Source organism: Colossoma macropomum, unplaced genomic scaffold, assembly GCF_904425465.1.
Source record: "Colossoma macropomum unplaced genomic scaffold, Colossoma_macropomum, whole genome shotgun sequence".
NCBI lineage: Eukaryota > Metazoa > Chordata > Actinopteri > Characiformes > Serrasalmidae > Colossoma > Colossoma macropomum.
Genome location: NW_023494808.1, coordinates 3,737,641 through 3,759,174, shown reverse-complemented (window position 1 = coordinate 3,759,174; position 21,534 = coordinate 3,737,641). Strand labels below are relative to the sequence as shown.

Below are 21,534 nucleotides of genomic sequence, written 5' to 3'. Positions count from 1 at the left end.
AGTATTGCCATCGTTTAGTCAGTGCATACCAAACCTTGCTCATCTCCCTTTGAATAAATCTTCTGGGTTAATTTTTATCCACGAGTGTCTGATTCACAAACCCAATGTTACATTGTCGCATTTTCAAGAAATATGTTTCGTGTTAATTCCAGGTTTTGTGTTCTGCAGTAATTATGTATGGGTTTATTCTGCTAAGGACTTTTATTCTGAAGGGCGTGACTAGCCTGCTGACTCTGTTTATGCGTTAGAACAGGATGAACTGGGAGTCAGAGCTAGTGTGCAGACCTAGATGTCATGATCTTGTTCTGGCCTGCCCTTCTGCTGTTTTAAGACAATACAGTAAGCATAATTTCTCAAGATATTGTACTATTTTGTTTGCATTTTCTGTTAACTTATGTCTAAAATAAAATGGATATAAAGTAGTTATTGCATTAAGTTCAAAATCCAAAGGTTGTGCATGATTAATGAAACCTTGCTGCACCACACACAGTGCCCACTTTTCTGTTCTTGGCTGACAGAATTGAAAACTGATATATGGTTTTCTGCTGCTCTAGAGTCTGAGATGCTTTTCTGCTCACCACAACTGTACAAAGTGTTTATCTGAGTTACTCAAGCCTTCCTGTCAGCTTAACCTGACAGGCCATTCTCTGCTGACCTCTCTCACCAACAAGGTGTGTCTGCAAAACGTTCCCTCATTTTTTATTTTTTATTTATTTATTTTTTTCTTTATTGCACCATTCTGAATAAACTCTAGAGCAGAGGTGCACAACTCCAGACCTGAAGGGCAGGTGTTCAGCAAAGTTTAGTGATTTACCCACTCAAACACACTTGATTACACTTGTCTGTTTGAGTAGGGAAACCTCCAAACCATGCTGGACACTGCCCCACCCAAGACCAGAGATGTGCACCCCTGCTCTAGAGACTGTTGTGTATGAAAATCCCAGGAGATCAGCAGTTATAGAAATACTCAAACCAGCCTGTCTGGCACCATCAATCACGCTATGCTCAAAATCACTTAGATGACATTTTCCCATTCTGGTGGTTGATGTAAGCAGTACCTGAAGCTGCTGACCTGTATCTGCATAGTTTTATACACTGTTGCCACAATTCAGCATTTGGGTGTTGGTGATGAGTCTAAGTACTGAACAGATATCGTTGCTTTAGTTCTGAAGAGTTTTAGTCTGTTTTAGTTAGACAGAGTACAGTGTATTTATTTACACAGTGTTTGGAAAAAACAGTGTTTTCAGGGCTGATAGATGTTTGTTACAGTGATTTCTAGCTTGATAACAATACAGTACATGAAAATATTTCAAGTGCTGCATTGAATTAAAATTGTACAATTCAAATTACAGGCATTAATGTGATGACATCACCCAGAATGGCTCTTCTTCTGATCTTTCTGCTCATGATTACAGGTGAGTTATCAGATACTAATATAATAATCTCTACAACAGCAAATTGTTTTTTGCATCAATCTTTGACTTATAGGTATAAGGTGACTAAACATGAATTAGTCCATGGCAAGAACTACACAAGATTCATTACATTGATAATTAGTGCTTCTCTTTAGTCCCCTCCCTCTCTCTCCTGCAACACCTTCAGAGCTCTTCTCACTTTTTGGTTTCTCTCAGAATCAGCTCAGTGTTGTAGAGGAGCTGCTGGAGTTAGAGAGGAGAGAAGTGAAGCTGTAAGCTACAGTAACTCTGACTGTCTTATGGGCTCCAGACTCTGTAATCAGCTCTTTCATGCATCATATGTTTCAGGAGCTTTTGGAACAGAGTGGAGTGTGAAGTACAACCAACAGGAAATATGTGCTTTAAAAGGATCCACAGTGTTTATGAATGGAACTTATACTCACCCAGAAGGTCTTACAGTTACAGAGACTTTTTGGTTCATAGATCTAGTTCCAGGGGTGGGTCTGACTGATCTGAGTAAAAACCCAGATTATTCAGGCAGAGTTGAGTATTTAGCTGATGAACAGAAACCTTTCTCCCTCAAACTGAGTGATGTAATGAAGAAGGATGAACATCAGTTCTGCTTCAGAATCATAACAAATGTAAATAAAGAAAAATGGCAGGGTAAACCTGGAGTTCAGCTCAGAGTTACAGGTGAGTTAAATCATCAGGTTTTTTATTATTATTATTATTATTATTATTATTATTATTACTACACACACACTTAATTTACATTTTTAGTCCTGATTTAGTCCTGGACTCTTTACTCTGCATTTTCTTTTTTTTTTATGTACATACTTATTTTCTTTTGGCCTCTATCATACATTTTAAGGTCAGTTGATTGGGTATTATTATGGGATTGAAGAGCTGAAAGACAATGAAGACCAATGGCAACCACTTCATATATTTTAATCCCTTTATTTCTCAGTGACAGTATGAAAGAACTTGAAAATCTAAGCTTTTGTGATGACTGACTGACTGACTGAGTTTTTTTGTATGCTTTCTTTCCTGATTGAATGTTTCTCCATTTAGACCTCTCTGTGGAATCATCTGCAGAAGCACGGAAATAGTTGAGAGCACAAGTGTACCTGACTAACTGCAGCTTTTTGTTCCTGACCTGATGTTTTTCTCGTTGTCTTAGAGCTCCATGTGGAAACTCCTGAAGAAGTGACAGAGGGAGAAACAGCAGATCTGACATGTAAAACCACCTGCAGTCTGACTGACCCAACATTCATCTGGTACAAAAATGGACGTCCTTTAACCACAAAGACCATCAAGAACAACCAGCTCCACCTGCAGACAGTCAGCAGTGAGGATGCAGGCAGTTATAGCTGTGCTGTAAGAGGATATCAACATCTCCAATCTACTGCTCACAACCTCAGAGTCAGATGTGAGTTTAGTTCATATTCTTCAATTTATGCCACAGATGTTCAGAGATGTATGAATCAAGATGCTTCATGTGAGTCGAGTCTTGAGCCTTTAGTAAAGAATTTCAGTCTTGTTATCAGCTGCACTTTTCAGGTTTGATCCAGCTTTAAATATTGAGTCTTTCATTACAGGAAAACCCTTCAGTCTAAAGAGCAGACATGAAGCATTGCACACAATAAATAGGGTGCTTAAAATAAAGATTATAAAACAACGTAACGTGGTTGATTATGCTGTATATTATAAGTGTGCTTGCTGTCTAGCTTAATAGCTAATCCAGCTAAAAAAAAGAGTAAATGTTAAAAGAATTTGATCTGAAACTTACTGAAATTTTGCTAGACTATTTGCTGACTGATTGTTTTGTTATAATGAAAGATAAATTTGAAACTGTGCTGAACCTGATGTTGCCGTGAGCTGCAAACTAATTGTTTTTATTTTTTCAGATTTTTGTCTCTGGGCCTGTAGTCACAACCACTTAAGATCACTTATCAACATATAAACAAATAATAATAAAAACAAGTGCCAATATGAAGAAAATAAAAATAGCTTTTGACATCATGACAGTGACTACTGTTACCAAGGTACTAATATAAATTCACTACAGTACCCATAATGCAATACCTTCAAACCTCAACTGTAGCTGTGCCAAATTGAAACAAAATCACGCATGTAAGGTTGGAACCAAACAATTTTGTTTATTTGCTTAAAGATCAGTGTTCCTAGTTCAATTAGTTTTGTTCACGCTTTATCTATTTAGCTGTAATTTGGCAAGTTTTAAGTTTGAAGTCTAAGTCGAGTCACCAGTCAGTTACACTGGTGAATTTTCTATATTTCTGCATAAATGTGATCTAAAACATCAGAATTTCAAGTCCTAGAATTAGATGAAGAGAACCAAATGAAACAAATAAGAAATATATCAGACTTGGTCATTTTATTTTTTGAGGAAATACCTGTGAGTGGCAAAAGTATGTGAACCTTTGCTTTCAGTATCTGGTGTGACCCCCTTTTGCAGCAATAACTGCAGTTAACATTACCGGTAACTGTTGATCAATCCTGCGCATCAGATTGGTGGAATTTTAGCCCTCTGTACAAAACAGCTTCAATTCTGTTATGTTGGTGGGTTTCCTCACATGAACCTCTGCTTCAGCTCCTTCCACAACATTTCTATAGGATTAAGGTCAGGACTTTGACTTGGCCATTCCAAAACATTAACTTTTACTCTTCTTTAACCATTCTTTGGTACCAAGATTTGTGTGCTTAGGGTCGTTGTCTTGCTGCATGACCCACATCCTCTTGAGTTTCATCTCATGGACAGATGTCTGGACATTTTCCTTTAGAATTTGCGGGTATAATTCAGAGTTCATTTTTCCATCAATGATGGCAAGCTGTCCTGGCCCAGATGCAGCAAAACTGGCCCAAACCATGATACTAACACCACCGTGTTTCACAGATGGGATAAGGTTTTTTGTGCTGGAATGCAGTGTTTTCCTTTCTCCAAACATTTAAACCAAAAGGATCTATTTTGGTCTCATCCATCCACAAAACATTCCATTAGCATTCTGGCTTGTCCATGTGATCTTTAGCAAACTGCAGATGGGAAGCAATGTTCTTTTTGGAGAGCATCAGCTTCTCCTTTCAACCCTGCCATGCACACCATTGTTCCATTTTCCTGATGGTGAACTCCTGAACTCCTGGCCTTTAGTTGCTTAGAAGTTACCTTGGGTTCCTTTGTGATCTTGCAGACTATTACACGTCTTGCTCTTGGTGTGTTCTCTGTTGGTCATCCACTCCCGGGAAGCATAACAGTGGTCTTGAATTTCCTCCAATTGAACACAATCTGTCTGAATAATCTCCTTTGTTTGAGCCATGATACACTTCCACACACGTGTTGTGAAGATCAGACCATAATAGATCCTTGTTCTTTAAATAAAACAGGGTGGTCATTCACACTTGATTGCCATCCCATTGATCGAAAACATCTGACTCTAATTTCAGCTTCAAATTATTTTCTAATCCTAAAGATTCACATACTTTTCACACTCACAGATATGAAATATTGAATAGTTTTCTCAATATATAAATGACCAAGTCTACTATTTTTGTCTTGTTTGTTTAATTTGGTTCTCTTTATCTACTACTGAGACTTGTGTGAAAATCTGATGCAGTTTTAAGTCAAATTTAGGCAGAAATACAGAAAACTCTACAGGGTTCAAGCATCACTGTAAGTGTGTTTTTTGAGATGTTGGTCAGTTGCGCACATGTCCAGTTCATGAGTCAGTCAAGTGCACATTTGAGTAGAAACACAAGTGAGTTAATTCCGAATGGGAGTCAGTTAAGTTTACACCTGTTTACGTTCAAGTTGTGAGTCTGTTAAGGACAAGCCTGATTTGAGAGTCAATTATGTACTTGTTTGAGTGAAGTCGAGAGTCAACAAGTGTACGTGTGATGTTGAGTCACAAGTGAGTCAAGGACCATCTCTGCTTTATGGTGTAAAAAGTAAACAAGATAATGAATGTCTGAATAACATACAGTCACTGTAATTTTTTTTTTAAATGTGTCTTCCAAATCCTCCAAAGAGCGTCTCGGTGTCCATCAGTCCCTCTGGTGAAATAGTGGAGGGCAGTTCAGTGACTCTGACCTGCAGCAGTGATGGAAACCCACCTGTGAAGAACTACACCTGGTTTAAGGAATTAACATCAGTAGGAAATAGAAAAACCTACAGCATTCCTAACATCAGATCTGAGGACAGTGGAGAATACATATGCCAGAGTCAGAATGATCATGGAGAGAGAAGATCCACTGCTGTACAGATTAATGTTCTGTGTATGTTGATGATGATTTCTAAGGTTCCATTAAGTGATTTCCAGACACTCACTTTCCTCAAAGATCTTTTTTCTTGTCTGCTGTAGATCCTCCAAAGAATGTCTCAGTGTCCATCAGCTCCTCTGGAGATGTGCTGGTGGGTTTTTCAGTGAATCTTACCTGCAGCAGTGATGCAAACCCACCTGTGGAGAACCACATGTGGTTTAAAGAAGGTGGGACCTCACCTGTAGGATCTGGACACAGTTACAGTCCTCTACAGAGTGGATCTTACTACTGCAAGGCTCAGAATCAACATGGAGCTCAGAGATCAGATCTGGTGCTAGTCGATTTAAATGGTGATGCACGCAACTCCATGAATTTGTATTTGAATATGTTTCAGTTTCTGTATCACATGATTAACAATTAATTATTCAAGTCATTTTTGTGCAGTTTCTGATTATGTATGAGTTCTTTAGAGTATGCCATTTTCAACAGGACACTCAGTGATTCTGTATTCACCTGCTGGAGTCGGACTTTGTGAGGTTGCAGTTTTTCTGACTGTTTTTTTCTGGATGAGGTGAGAAAATTATGCAGAGATAATTAAGTTAAATACTGTTGATATTATTATATAACTAATTTTTTGGTTGAAAAAATCATCCCATTATATAAATTATTAATATGAAAACACTAATCTTCATTATTTTATGAAGCCTCTGGAAGAACTTTTTTTTTTTTATCGGTAAAAATCTGGTGCACACATCCTTTCAGAAAGTGTGTTATACATATATATAATTTTTTGCTTGTTTTTATTTATTTATTTATTTATTTATTTATTTATTTTTTGGTGAGCAGGAGGAAGAGGCAGAGCAGAAATATGGATGACCCAGACTATGTGGTGAGTTCATTTTTTAATTCTACATATCAGTCAGTCAGCAGTTTGCCATTTAACCCTCCTGGTTCCCTTGGCTAAACAGACCCATTTATGACCCGGTTCTCTAACTCTCTGTTCTGCAGAACACAGGACTCAGAGTCAAGCCTCCTGATGACGACTCTTGCAGTGTTAATGTCTATGAGAACATGACAGTGAGTCAATAACATTTTTTATAAAATGATTACATTGTTATTACACTACACACCAACTATATTTTATAGGATGAAGAAAATAAAGATTTCAGTCCTTTTTTTTGGTTGATCTAATCACCATTTTATTACTGGTCACTAGAAATATAGATAATTTTAATATATATTATACACATTACTGTACATACTATACAGTATTATAACTATTAAGACAATACTAGCTATAATTATGTGAGAGGGAGTGCTGTACTGTGAGATATTGGTTATATGATGAATCTTTGAGCATTTTATTGAGGTTATACTAGTTTCATGTTTGATTTTTATTAATAGTTTTTTATTAATAGATTTTTAAAAGTTTATCACGAAACATTAATTTACACTGCATGAATAAAATAGCCCTGATCTAGTGCTGCTGAGCATAAAGACTACTGGAAGCATATTCATCAGACAAAATGTAAACAAACCATAAACCTGTCAGTGAACAGCTTCAGAGAACCAGTTACATATTTTACATGTGTAACACATTTTAAAGCAATATGATAAACTCAAACATGGTACCACTGACTAAACCTTCCAGCAGGCTAACAATGGCCTTATAAACATTAGAGGAAAGATCAAACAGCTCACTGTTCTCCACCTCATGGTTCAGTTTATCCTCATTAGTTCTTTGGCAAGTTTATCTGTGTTTTGATCAAAGACAACATACTTTACTGCAGCATTTAAGGTGGAACATCACTGTAATGTAAGTTGTTGCCCTTGGCCAAAAAAAATTATTTGTATCTGACCCGTTCTCTGATTCTCTGTTCTGCAGAAAGAAGTTTTTAGAGGTCCGGCTCCTGATGACGACTCATCCAGTGCTCAAGACTACGAGAATATAACAGTGAGTTCCAGATATTTAGTTGTAATTACAAAACAATCCAACTACATTTTAGAGAATGAAGTGATGACACAGATCTCACTCCTTTAAGAAGTGAATTGTTTATATACTCTTCATTCTTTCACTGGTCCATAAACATGATGAGGATTTTTCGTCCACCTTCAGTGTTTCATTGAGATTTAAAAACAGTTTCATTCTTGATATTTATAAATAGACTATTACACAAAAAAATGGATTAATAAGAAAGTTTATTTTTATTCTGTGAAGAAACAAAACTCTGATCCAGCACTGCTGCATATAAACACTACTGAATGAAGTATCATAACACAAAGTGTTCAGGATGTTTACACTGGAAACATGTTCATCAGACAAAACATAAACTATGAACGTATCAGCCAACAGCTTAAGTAAATACATTTTATATTTAATAAGTGATTTACACATTTTAAATCAATATCAGGAACTGACAGCAGATTATGTTATGTTATCACTGCCTAAAACTTCCAGCAGGCTAACAATGTCCTTATGAACCTTGGAGTCATACAGCTCACTGTTCTCCACCTCATGGATTAATTTCTCCTCATACGTTTTTGGCCAGTTTATCTGTATTTTGATTAAAGGTAGCAGGCTTAACTGCAGTATTTAAGGTGGAATATCAGCGCAGTGCAGTCCTGGTGTCCTTAGCTGAAATATGACCCATATCTGACCTGTTTTTAACTCTCTTTTCTCAGAACACAGGTCTCAATGCTCCTCCTCCTGATGATGACTCATCCAGTACTGATGACTATGTGAATATAACAGACGACTATGAGAATGTAACAGTGAGTCCCAAACAATAGCATCTTATTACACTGTAATTACACCACAATCCATCTACACTGTTAGAGAAAGGAGAAACAAGTAATGATACAGATTTTAGTACTTTAAGATGAAGTTGATGATTTATCTACTCACCATTCTTTTATTGATCACTGATAAGAATTAAAAGAGGCATATTTATGACACTAGTTCTACATTAGTATAGAACCTGGATGACGGCAGCCAACACTCCCAAACACAGTACCTTCCCAAACTGCTTTCACATAACCTGAAACATTAACATCACAGACTTGAAAAGGCAACTGAAAACCTTTAATTAGTGTTTTAGGAACTAAATCAACCTGGTTAAGCTTGTGCAAAGCATCATGGGAACAGAAGCATGCTCTAACACTACAATATTGCCATAAAAATTTGCATGAAAAGAGACTTTGAAATTTTTTAACATGAAGTTCAGAAATTTTAAATATGTGTTCCAGTTTGTCCACCTGTTTCTTTAAAGCCAGTGAGCACTCGAGCTGGTAATGATCTCCATAAATTTGTGAAAAAGCCTCTGATAAGCAGATCAAATCCACCTAAAAGTGGTCCAAACATGAACTTTAATGAAGAGATAAGACCTAAAAACTCATTTTGTACGAAGGCAGTAACATGATCAATGTCATAAATCTTTCTTAAGTTTGAATATTGACCTAAAAATGGTAAATAAAGTGCAGAATCTTCAATATTTTTTACTTGTCTTCATTTTTCTTTCTTTTAATTTTTTCAAACTTCTAAATCTTCCTGTTTATTTCCAGGCTTAAAATGAAAATCATCCAAGATTTTCCATGTGGTCTTTTGGACCACAAAAGCACAAGATTCTCTTCCTGTAAGATGAAACTTACCAATCATTAAAATATCATCATACTGTATTCATTCCTTCAGCTTGAGGTCACTTATTTCACTGTTATCCACAGTTTTATTCACAGTTCCTCTAGTTTTGTTCATATATTGTGATTTTACTTTGTGACATTTTGCTTTATTTTGTCATTTTACAGTTGTAATTTTGGGTCATAAATGAATAAAATTTATATTGAATGTTTTTATTAAATGTATATTTTCCTCTTATTATTGTTATTTTATTATTATTTCTATGACTGATATGCGACTGTACGTGTCGATTTGCACAATAAATATCCAGTTTCTCAGAGGAGAGCACCCTCCTCCTGTCAGTTCACAAACTGCAGACAGACACCAGTGATGACGTCAAAACTCACTGACTCTTAAAGTGGCAGTAAAGACACTTATTATACCTCTGAATAGAAAATATTAAAGAAATATTTGGTAACATTTGAAAAAAGGGTAACACTTTATATTAAGGGTCGCAAATCAATCATTAATTATATAATGATCAACTATTACTTTCCCATTGTTTAGTTATTAGTTAACTCTTCATTAAGCATTAGCTATTACTTAGTAATTGATTAAGCACTTATCAATTAGTAATTAAGTACACTTAGGTCATAAGTTAGTTTGTCGTTAGTTTATGGCTTACTTACTCATTATCTGTGTACTAACTGCTGCTTATTACACTGTTAATTAACTAATAAGTATTTTTCTTCATATAAAGAAGTAACGTGATAACTTGCACTTATGTGTTAATCCCGCTAATTATCTGTTAATTAACTTTCCATCACCTCCATATATTCAGTTGCTTCACTTTTCTCACTTTGGTTCTTGTTCATTAAAGATGCTTATGGTCACATCTGACCATAAGATGAGCGCACACAAATTCATGGACGGTTTTGTTATTCATCACGTTCATCTTGGCATATCTGTACTCATATCTGGTAGGAGTGCATGTAAATTTGGGCATAAATGCTGGATATGTGGCTAATTAACCAAAACTATTATCAACATAATCTGTAATTGCAAAAATAAGAACAACAATAGAAAATATCAATAATACTAATTTGTGTGCAGGACAGTCCAGTACAGAAGTGGATGTACTTATTTTACATGCACATTGATATAAACAAGTGCTGCAACTATTTCATGTTCCATTTAAAGACACATTACACTGTGCTTTTGTTTCATACTGCTGACTCACAAACACAGCTTCGTCATGCACTGCAGTAATACAGCGTTTATTTTAGGGAATTAACTACACTAAACAATCACTCTACTATGTTAACAACACTCAGCATTTTGTTTTATTTCACGTTTTATTTTTTCCAGTTGTTTTCATTTTAATACTATTAAGTTTGGTCAGCAGGGGAGGAGTGCACTCACTGCTGGACATCAAACTCCACCCATGAGCACGGCCATTAGCTTTCATGCCAAACACTGCCGTTTTATTGGCTGGCTACTGAAACATCTGCATGAATTAGTGTGTGCTTCATGTAAATGATATGTAAATGAGGTGCTGGTAGGCTGGTTTCATGCACTGAAGCTGATTTATCATTTATGCTCAAATCTCCACTTGTTTCCACATCATGCAAAATTGTTATGAATCAGACGCAGAGCAGTTCATACCTTATAAAAGGCAAAAAAAAACGTGTTCTTTTTTTACGTAACTTTGATGATTGATGATATTAATTACTTCTTAAATTCCACTTAATCAACCATTCATTGCGTCTTAAATTCCTCTTACTTAACCATTAATTACTGCTTTTGTGTCCCTCCAAGTAAAGTGACAACACAAAAGCAGTAATTAATGGTTAAGTAAGAGGAATTTAAGAAGTAATTAATGGTCAAAATATAAAGATCTAATGGCCATGGGCCCTTTTCACAAAGAGTTGCGATTCTGTCCGGATTAAGCATTAGCAGTGAACTATAATGCTCAAACACTGAGCTACAACAGACATATGTTAGTTTTCGTGCACTATCATGACAAAAGGAAGTGAATGGAAGCACTGATTTAACTGTAAACACAGCTAAGATGCTGCGTGTGGTGTAGCCCTGCTTACTGCTCCTGCAGCTGCTCACATCAAGCAGTGTCTCTGTAGTTGTACAACATGCCAGCGATTTCTGTAATATTTCTGTTTTCAAAAGAAATTAAAGTTCTTCTGTGTCGTATGAATTTGGCAGACGTTGTTTAACTGTAGCTAGGTTAGCTAGCAACGCTAGAAGCCATTTCTAACTGTAGCTGTGTTCCCAAAATAAGGAAGCTAGTTAGATTTCATTCTGACATCACGTCTGCAGTAGCTATATGGAGAGGAAGTGAGTTTTACCCTGCTAATGCTTAAACCGGAAGTAATCACGAATCTTGTGAAAAGGGCCCATTAATCATCAAAGTTACGTAAAAAAAATAACACCCTTTTTTTGTCTTTTATAAGGTATGAACTGCTCTGCGTCTGATTCATAACAATTTTTGTACGATGTGGAAACAAGTGGAGATTTGAGCATAAATGATAAATCAGCTTCAGTGCATGAAACCAGCCTACCAGCACCTCATTTACAATCATTTACATGAAGCACACACTAATTCATGCAGATGTTTCAGTAGCCAGCCAATAAAACGGCAGTGTTTGGCATGAAAACTAATGGCCGTGCTCATGGGTGGAGTTTGATGTCCAGCAGTGAGTGCACTCCTCCCCTGTTGAACAAACTTACTAGTATTAAAATGAAAACAACTGGAAAAAATAAAATGTGAAATAAAACAAAATACTCAGTGTTGTTAACATAGTAGAGTGATTGTTTAGTGTAGTTAATTCCCTAAAATAAACGCTGTATTATTGCAGTGTATGACCGAAGCTGTGTTTGTGAGTCAGCAGTATGAAACAAAAGCACAGTGTAATGTGTCTTTAAATGGAACATGAAATAGTTGCAGCACTTGTTTATATCAATGTGCATGTAAAATAAGTACATCCACTTTTGTACTGGACTGTCATGCACACAAATTAGTATTATTGAAATTTTCTATTGTTCTTATTTTTGCAATTACAGATTATGCTGATAATAGTTTTGGTTAATTAGCCACATATCCAGCATTTATGCCCAAATTTGCATGCACTCCTACCAGATATGAGTACAGATATGCCAAGATGAACGTGATGAATAACAAAACCGTCCATGAATTTGTGTGCGCTCATCTTACGGTCAGATGTGACCATAAGCATCTTTAATGAACAAGAACCAAAGTGAGAAAAGTGAAGCAACTGAATATATGGAGGTGATGGAAAGTTAATTAACAGATAATTAGCAGGATTAACACATAAGTGCTAGTAAGTTATCACGTTACTTCTTTATATGAAGAAAAATACTTATTAGTTAATTAACAATGTCATAACCAGCAGTTAGTACACAGATAATGAGTAAGTAAGCCATAAACTAACGACAAACTAACTTATGACCTAACAGTGTACTTAATTACTAATTAATAAGTGCTTAATCAATTACTAAGTAATAGCTAATGCTTAATGAAGAGTTAACTAATAACTAAATAATGGGAAACTAATAGTAAATTAGTAATGTAAAGTGTTACCGAAAAATGTAAATAAATTTACATTTTGCTAATAAAAACAGAAAGCAATGATGTGAAAATCATTCAAACAATTAAATATCTTTAATTCAAATAGGACAAAGAAAGCATATCAAATGTTGAAACTGAGAAATTGTTTTGTTCTATAATATACATACCCATGTTGAAGTTGATACCAGCAGCACATTTCAAAAAAGCTGTGATGGGGACGTGTTTAATGCAGTGCTGCCAGAGGGCCTGAAGTTCATGACCAGCCAGTATTGGTTTTCGGCCTTGTCCTTTACAAACAGAGATTTCTCTGGATTCTCTAAGTCTTGTGTTCTGTACATGATCTTTGCTCTTTTATGTTGAGAAACATTTTTCTTGAATTGTTGCATTATTTATGTGTGCAGTCTTTCACACAGTGGTGAACTCCTCCCCATTTTTGCTTCTGAAAGACTCCGCCTCTCTGAGATGCTCTTTTATACCCAATCATGTTACTGACCTGTTGTCAATTAACCACCAGGTGTTTTTCAGCGTTACACAACTTTACCAGGCCTTTGTTACTGTCTTTACTTTTTTTATATATATATATATATATATATATATATATATATATATATATATACATTTTAACTTATTATTTTTGAGTTGATAATAAATCATTAAAACATTATTTTATTTACATTAATAGGGAAATGATATCCAGTTCTCAGAGCATAACATCTGCTTAATCAACATATCAGCTTAATCAACATATCAGACTAATTATTTTAAATCATTATAGGATGTTATATTTTGGTTATTACTCCAAAATAATGAAGTAGTTCCACTAAGGTTACATGGTCTTGGCGGTTATGTTGTTATTGAAATCAATAAAGACGTTGGAGGAGAAAAAAAAAATGCTTTTCTTCTTTGTTTCTTACCCATAATGTGTTTAAATGGTCAGGTGCAGTATGAAGTTCAGACACAGTTACAGGCTGTAATTACAGTGAAACTAAATGTTTTTGCAGCTGTCAAATCCGAACTCACTTTTCTCCATTTTGTTTCTCAGTTACTGTATCTAATATCAGGTGAAAAAACCAGTTCATCAGAATAATCAAATGTATTTATCTTAACTTTCGGTTTATTAACATGTAGAAAAATTGTGCAAATTTTGAAGATTGTATTAATAACTTATCTTACTATTTCATAACAACCTAAAAATGTGCATTTTTTGTAAAGTACAAACCCTTACTATAAAATGACCATGTTATTACCCAATTATTACTGATCTGTAAAGTAATTTTTCTGCTTTCTAGGTAAAAGTTTTCAGGATTGATAATATACTAAACTTGTTTATTTAGCTACTAATCAGACTTGATGGAAACATTCAATCACTATTTGACATGTAGGAGGAGCTCTAACACTCTCTAATCAACCTATAGTCTCATGTAGAGAGAGACAGAGAGAGATTCATGCCCAGCTTCATGCCCCCCCCCCTTCTCTCTCAGTCCAACAACACTGAAAAGAAGATAATTAATTTGGACCTCAAATTGGCGAGTCTTGCATGTGAACATTCAAATGGAGGAGGAGGATATGCTGAGGAAGTAGAGGCCAGAATGAGAGTTGAGGATGGAGAAGCTAATGTTGTTTATTATTATTATTATTATTATTATTATTATTATTAACTGCCCTCCAGATTAAATTCCCACCATATATAGATTAAATTTCTATCACATGCACTTTGATGTTTGATCTGTGTTGGTACATCAGTGAGTTCACAAGCGTTTTCTTTTCCAGCAGCAGGTTTGTGAATGTCTGTGTTATCAGTCAGGCTTTGCTGCCAAAAAGATGATTTATCCTGATTCAGAATCAGTTTTGTACACATTCATAATGACTCTAACTGTTAGATTAGAAACAGTTAAACTGATCTCAGATCATTTTCTACCCACAGTGACGACTGCATTAAGGAGGAAGTGGCTGACTGGTTACTAAGATGGTGTTAAATTCTGTGGTTTCCAAGATGGGTCAGAGAGGGGGGTGGACTGCAAATGAGAGAAAATGAGAACGAGAAAAAGAGAGAGAGAGAGAGAGACAGAGAGAGAGAGACAGAGAGAGGGGGGGGTTGGGTCTCTGTCACTTGAGGAAGTCTTGAAAGCTCTCATGATAACTTTAAGCATCATGTACATTGTTTGCTTTGTCAGGTGTAAACTGATCTGTTAGATATTTGAATCATGACCATCATCTGGATCATCATCTTCATTCTGACGCCTGGTGAGTTTTTCCTCTCACATCTGTGTTGAGTTTAAGATGATCTTTACAAACTCAGAGACACACAGTGTGTCAGATCAGTGATTGATAAAGAACAGAATATTTCCTCTTTCTCTCACTCATATTTATCACTGTTACTGTCTTAGTGAGACGTTTCTGTGTAGAGTTTTAGTCACTCGTCTCAGTCTCAGAGTTTGTTTATTACTCCTTTATACAACACGTCTTCTTTTACAGCTGGAATCAGTGCTGTAATTACTGTAGCTGGACACAGAGGACATTCAGTATGAGACCTATATAAAGTATCTCTGCAGAGGAGAATGTTCTACTCTGCATTGGGGAACCAAAGACATTCCTGCTCAGTCTGGATCTGCTGAAGATCAGAGATTCTCTCTGGATGACCACACAGCAGACAGAGTCTTCACCATCACCATCACTGATCTGAGAACAGAGGATGAAGGAACATACTGGTGTGGGATACAGAGAACTAAAGCGCTTACTGATCTTTACACAGAGATTCTATTACTGGTTAAACCTGGTGAGTGACAGTCAGTTCAGACTGATATCAGTGTTTAATAAACAGAGAAACAAATATGATACATTGTCCTGTGTGTTCAGTGAGATATTAGTGCCAAAGGGAGAATTAATTTTATGTTGTCTCTATTTCTTTTCTTCAGGTGACATAACTGCTGTCTCTCACTCCACATATTCTCCTCCATCAGTGCAGACACAATCCACACCTCTCTCCAGTTTTCCATCCCCAGGTACGAGCTCTTTCTCTCAGTCTGTTTCTATATTTGCATATCCATCATGTCATTCATCAAACCATTACCTGTTGATCTATTATAACATCTGCACTACAACAACTGAAGCTTTATTCATCCTCAAAAATAGTGTTTGTGTTAAATCTCTCTAAATTGTTTCAGTATAATAATCTTTTTAAAAAGGGTGATTTGAATCAAGGCACCTGGTCTGAGCTTACAGTTCTGCTCTCTCAGATTTTTAAAGAAAAGAAAAACAAAACAACTATTCAGTTTTTACATATGTACAAAATTAAATAAGTATGAATTTTAAACTGCAAACCGTGCCATGTTTAACATTAGGCACATTAATTAACTAGCACAGTCTATGCAGTTATATTCACATTCTTCATTAGAGGTTAAATTAGTATCATATATCGTGTATCGTATCATGTAAATGACTACATCATGGATGTGAAATGATTCATTATAGAGAAACTTACATACTCAGATTTTAAAACCTAACCCTGGCCTTAGTCCTAACCCTAACCTTTACCTCAGCCCAAAATCTAGTCCTAACCCTCACGCTGGCCCTGTTCCTAACACTCACCCTGGCCCTAAATCTCACTCTAAACTTTACCTCAACCCAAAACCTTATCCTAAATCACACCCTGGCCCTAGTCCTAACCCTGACTTTAGCCAAACCCTAATCCAGTGAAGCTCCAGGTACAGGATGGCATCAGTGTGTCTAACAGCTTGTTGAGGATGTTGAGACAGTCTGTATTAAACCTGTTACCTGTTCAGTTCCTCTCAGGTTAACCATCTACAAATATAAACTTGGACTCCAAACAAAGTGAAAAACAGCTGAATTATGAAATAAGTTGTTGATGCTACTGAGATTCTGCTGAGTTCTAATTTTATCTAAAAAGGACCACTCAACATAAAGTGTCACCGTAAATCTGAACATTTTCAACATTTATTATGTGCATTCTGTTTTATTTATGTTTTTTATGTTAAATCAGTCAAAAATTGTGTGCTAAAATGTGTGTAGAGGATGTTTTAACTTATTTTCACTTAGGAAATCAACACATTATTTGATCAAAGCACCAAAACTTTTGCATATGACTGTACCTCTCTGCTATTAATGGATTTTAAAATATATATAACGATTATATGTAATATATTTCTGCAAGAGACCTTTTAGAGGCTTTAAACTCTTTAGACATCTGGTTCCTATCACCACCACTGTGAACAGCTCTGATTCTGTCAGTTATTCTTAAACAGAACATTTCACACCAAATCACTTTGTCCTTGTTCCACAGAAAGTTCTGCTGACAGTGTTCCACTCTTCCACTCCACTCCACCCCTCACCATCGGTACATCTGTATCTCCGGCTACAAGTAGGTTCAGATCCCATAAAACTCTACTAATATCATCTTTTTTTTCTACCCATACTTTGAGATATGCTACTGAAAAAATACAGTGATGTAATTTAAAGTTGTAGCTTGTATCATTTTTTCAGATTTCTGTAAAGACATTGATGTGAAAGTTTTCCTTTCTTTTATTTTGAATGTGGGAGTTAGTTAAGAGCTGAAAGTTGTTCATTACAGATAAGTAACCTGCCTATTGGTTGACTCTGTAACTTCCTTTGCCCTGATTGGAAGATGGGTGTTTCAGCCATGTTATGTTTAAATTGAACTATTACATGGCATCACAGAAATTGAGTTGTCATTGGCCTGGACAGGGTTTGGTCTGCCATTGGTTTCAGACTTTGTTATGGCAGACTTTATAGTGATTGAGATTGGGCAGTGTTGTGACTTTGGGGTTGTAGCACTGCTTTGTCCCTCAGATGTGCTAGTCTCTGGCTGGTGAAACACAGGTATGGGTTATAACCTCTTTTCCAGTGGCTGCTTTTAGAGGACTTTGGGAGTTTTGCGTCATATATTAACTCCAGCTGTATATTTTCCATTCAGCTTTCGACTAGTTCACCATCACTGTCAATAGAGTCATAGCCCCACATTGTGTGGTGAGAGTTAGTCTCCAATCACAACAGCATGCTCCTTTCTGCATTTGGATGGTAGGTCGGGCCATACAAAAAGGGGCTGGCAGGTGGTTTGTACAGGGAGGTGATGGAAAGCATGCAGAACATGATGGTCTCCACGTTTGTGTCTGAGCTGTGGGTATGAATGTCACTGACATCCAGCTGGGGCTTCGCGAATACGAATGATCCATATATTGGATGACGGATTTCAGTTACCAGTTTCATGCCTGGTAATTTTGGCCATTTGCTCATTGGGCCCAAACGGGTATCCTGCATACAGACGATGTCTGATCCATTGCAGTGGCTAGCTAGCACATCGGCCTTTGTTATGGTGTATCCTTCAATGTTAACTGAGGGCACACAATATGCACATTTAAAGTCTGGCATATGAACAACATGTTACTGTCTGCATTAATTTCACCAGAACTTCTCTTAATGTCTCTTTACTTTCAGTCCTGAATGGTTAATGTCTCTTTACTTTCAGTCCTGAATGGTTCTACTTTAAGGTCTGAACAACCTAGTGAGTGAATGTTGGGAAATTGAATGCACGCTGCACACGACTGCTAGACTGGTGCTAATGTCACATTGGAAATCCCATAAAGGTGCTTACAGAAAATAGCATTTGTTTCAAAACCTTGAATTCCTCTTTGCTTAAGCAAGCGGCAGCTTTACATAAAATCTCCATGATACTCACCCAGTGGCAGCAATGTTGTGGTGGAATGTAACACTAACATAGCTCTGCTGGTCAGTACTGGTCACTACATCATTCGAATACCTGACTGTAGCATGGTAAACATCAGCAGCTCCAGACTTTGATTTTACCTATTAATAAAACCCTTATTTCTTTTCAATTTATGTCTAATATTAAAGTATTCTACTTGTATGTAGACCTTATTAATATAAAGAAAATGGCCAGTTAAGCGGTGCATGTTGATTACACATTTCTGAGTATTTATTAGCTGCAGGTTTTTTGCAAAGCAAGGCTGTTGAATTAAGCAAACTACACTCTGTCTATGAAAGACAAACTTTAAAGGATATTGTAACTAGTGCATAGTTTTGCACTTAATCTACACCTGGACTCCGTTGTGATACCAACTGTTCAAGCTGGAGGTCTGGAGTCACTCATGGTCTTTCCTTGGATCAAGCTGACCAGAAGGCCCAGCCTACTACTGGCAAATGTTTTTTTTTCCCTGGAAAATAAACAGATTTTTCATGTTTTTGGAAACCTGGCTCCACTGCAGCATGCCAGACTCTGCAATTCTGCTAGAAGGACTAACACAATTCCAAGCAGACTGAACAGCTAAATTCCTAAAAACAATGTCTGGTGCAGCAGTGCAGAGACTTGTGAATAATTCTGCTCACCTGACCTGAAGTTCCTGATGGTAAGATGCTGCCCGTTTTTATGTACTGAGGGAATTGACCGTGTCTTAGCGATACAACATAATGGCAGCTCCTGAAATGGTTTAACCCCTTAACAATCAAGGTTTATTTCATACAATGGCTTATTATCCAGTAACTACAGGGACTTTAATGCAAACTAAAGGAGGTATTCTTAGGTTATAGAAGTGTGAAATAGGCATGTCTATGGCTTCTAAAGGAGTTAAAAGTACATCAGCAATCACAGGCTTTCAGGTAGATGGCAAATTTATTTAACAGTCTTCTCTGGATTTGTCAAGAAATGTGTCAATGATACGATGAAACAATGATTCTTTGTCCAAACAAAGAACATTCACACAAAACACTGGATGAAGTCCACTCTTTGCTTAATGCATATGATGCAGCCTTCATGTCTGGTAAAATGGAAGATCTGAGAGCAGCCAGACACAAACTGAAAGCTGCCATCAGGGTTGCCAAGTATGTATATAGCGTTCAAATTAAGCCTACATTGTATACCCGCTTTAAGATCAACTGAACTCAGCTGACCAGTGGAGCCTCCGATCCTTCTGCTGAAGAGATGGTACTAACAGTGTCTACAGATGAGGTGAGGAGTGCTGTAAGCTGTTTAAAGTGCACTCATGCCTAGCCGTCAAACCCGATGGAATCCCTGGATGGGACCTAAAAGCTTGTTATCAACCAGCTGGCTGTCACTATCACAGACATTTTCAGTCTCTCTCAGGCACAATAAGTACTGATCCCACCTGCTTCAAAACCACAATCATCATACCTTTTCCAAAGAAAACTAATATCACATTATATTATCACTGCATTCAGCACAGTTATCCTTCCTAGACTGGTCTCCAAGCTCAAGACCCTTAGAAACAGACCCTTAGAAAGCCTACTGATGAATTCTGGACCACAGTCTTTTAGAATGCACTTCTCTCACTCTTACTCTCAGCATTAAAACATTAAGGCTGTGTCTTATCAGACATGGTCTACACCCTGTTCACCAACTTGCATCTTCAAGCACAACTCCAACACAATTATGAAGTTTGCTGATGATACAACAGTAGTGGACCTCATTAAAAAGAACATGGAGGAGTAGAGAGAGGAGGTGAAACTTCTAACAGAGTGGTGCACCAACAACAGTCTCTCGAAAGTAATCAAAACCAAATAGATAATTTTTGAAAAAAGTGACATTAAACTTTACTTTCATATATATATATATATATATATATATATATATATATATATATAATCTTTTTTTTATGAGAGTAAATTTGAATGTCACTGTTTTTTTACAGTGCACAGTATACTGTAAGCTATATTAATATTGATAAACTACTAACAATTTTCTGAAATAAAGAACATTTCTTACCGTTCTGTAATGAGTATTTATCCAAAGGATGCATAGGGAGAACAGAGACAGCACTGAGATGATAGACATGTGATTAATGTGTTTTACTGTTGCACTGCACTTCCTCTCATAGGATAAATGTGATGTTCTTAGCTGCAGAAAGAGTGTCTGAGATGTGTCTGTAATATCAGTGAAAATATGTCTTTCTGTTTTACATAATATTATACATGTAATGACATTAGACTTTATCCAGTTCCTCCTCTTCTCCTGCTACTGTATGAAGCAGTAATGATCACTGTTGTGTTTATCAGTGCTGATCTCAGTACAGTGTTACCCAGCTGATAGAATAAACATCAGATCATCTGAAAAACAGAGTGAGTGAATCTGCTGCACATTTCTATACCATCTTTAAAAATTTTATCAATACCAATTTAACAATGCTTACTATTTCAAAACCACAACTTTCAGTTTACTATGTTCACATTTGAGACTAATGTATAAAACTACTCCATCTGTTATAACTGACTGATGACACAGCTTCATTACTTTACTCTGCTAGCTTCATAATAAGTAAACTAAAGGCTACACAGATCGAGAGAACAAAATAATTTACAAATTACTACACAGTTCAAAGAATAATCTTATTAGCAAACAAAAAAATATTTACAATTTATTTATCCACATTTTTACTACACTTTTCTATAAGATCTGATCATTCGCTATTCCTCTTTTACAGTTTCTCCATTCAGGAGTCTGTTTAGTATCTGTACTGTTGCTTTACAAGACAGTTGGGTCATCACTGGTCTCTGGACTGTCTGTCTGCAGTTTGTGAGTTAACAGGAAGAGGACACTGTTTTTTGTCTGCTGTGTGAAATTA

The 21,534-nt window shown here is 36.3% G+C and overlaps 1 protein-coding gene across 1 annotated transcript; it reads left to right on the top strand.

Annotated features, from left to right (window-relative positions):
* Positions 1-1,378: 1,378 nt before the first annotated feature.
* LOC118797735 lies at positions 1,379-20,405 on the top strand. Its single transcript, XM_036557003.1, has 14 exons — positions 1,379-1,415; positions 1,632-2,108; positions 2,596-2,844; positions 5,789-5,914; positions 6,177-6,258; positions 6,534-6,576; positions 6,696-6,764; positions 7,573-7,641; positions 8,370-8,459; positions 15,407-15,680; positions 15,820-15,906; positions 17,205-17,266; positions 17,964-18,062; positions 20,289-20,405. Exons 1-14 carry the CDS (start codon positions 1,379-1,381, stop codon positions 20,403-20,405), a joined length of 1,881 nt encoding a protein of 626 aa, XP_036412896.1.
* The last annotated feature ends 1,129 nt before the right edge of the window (positions 20,406-21,534 follow it).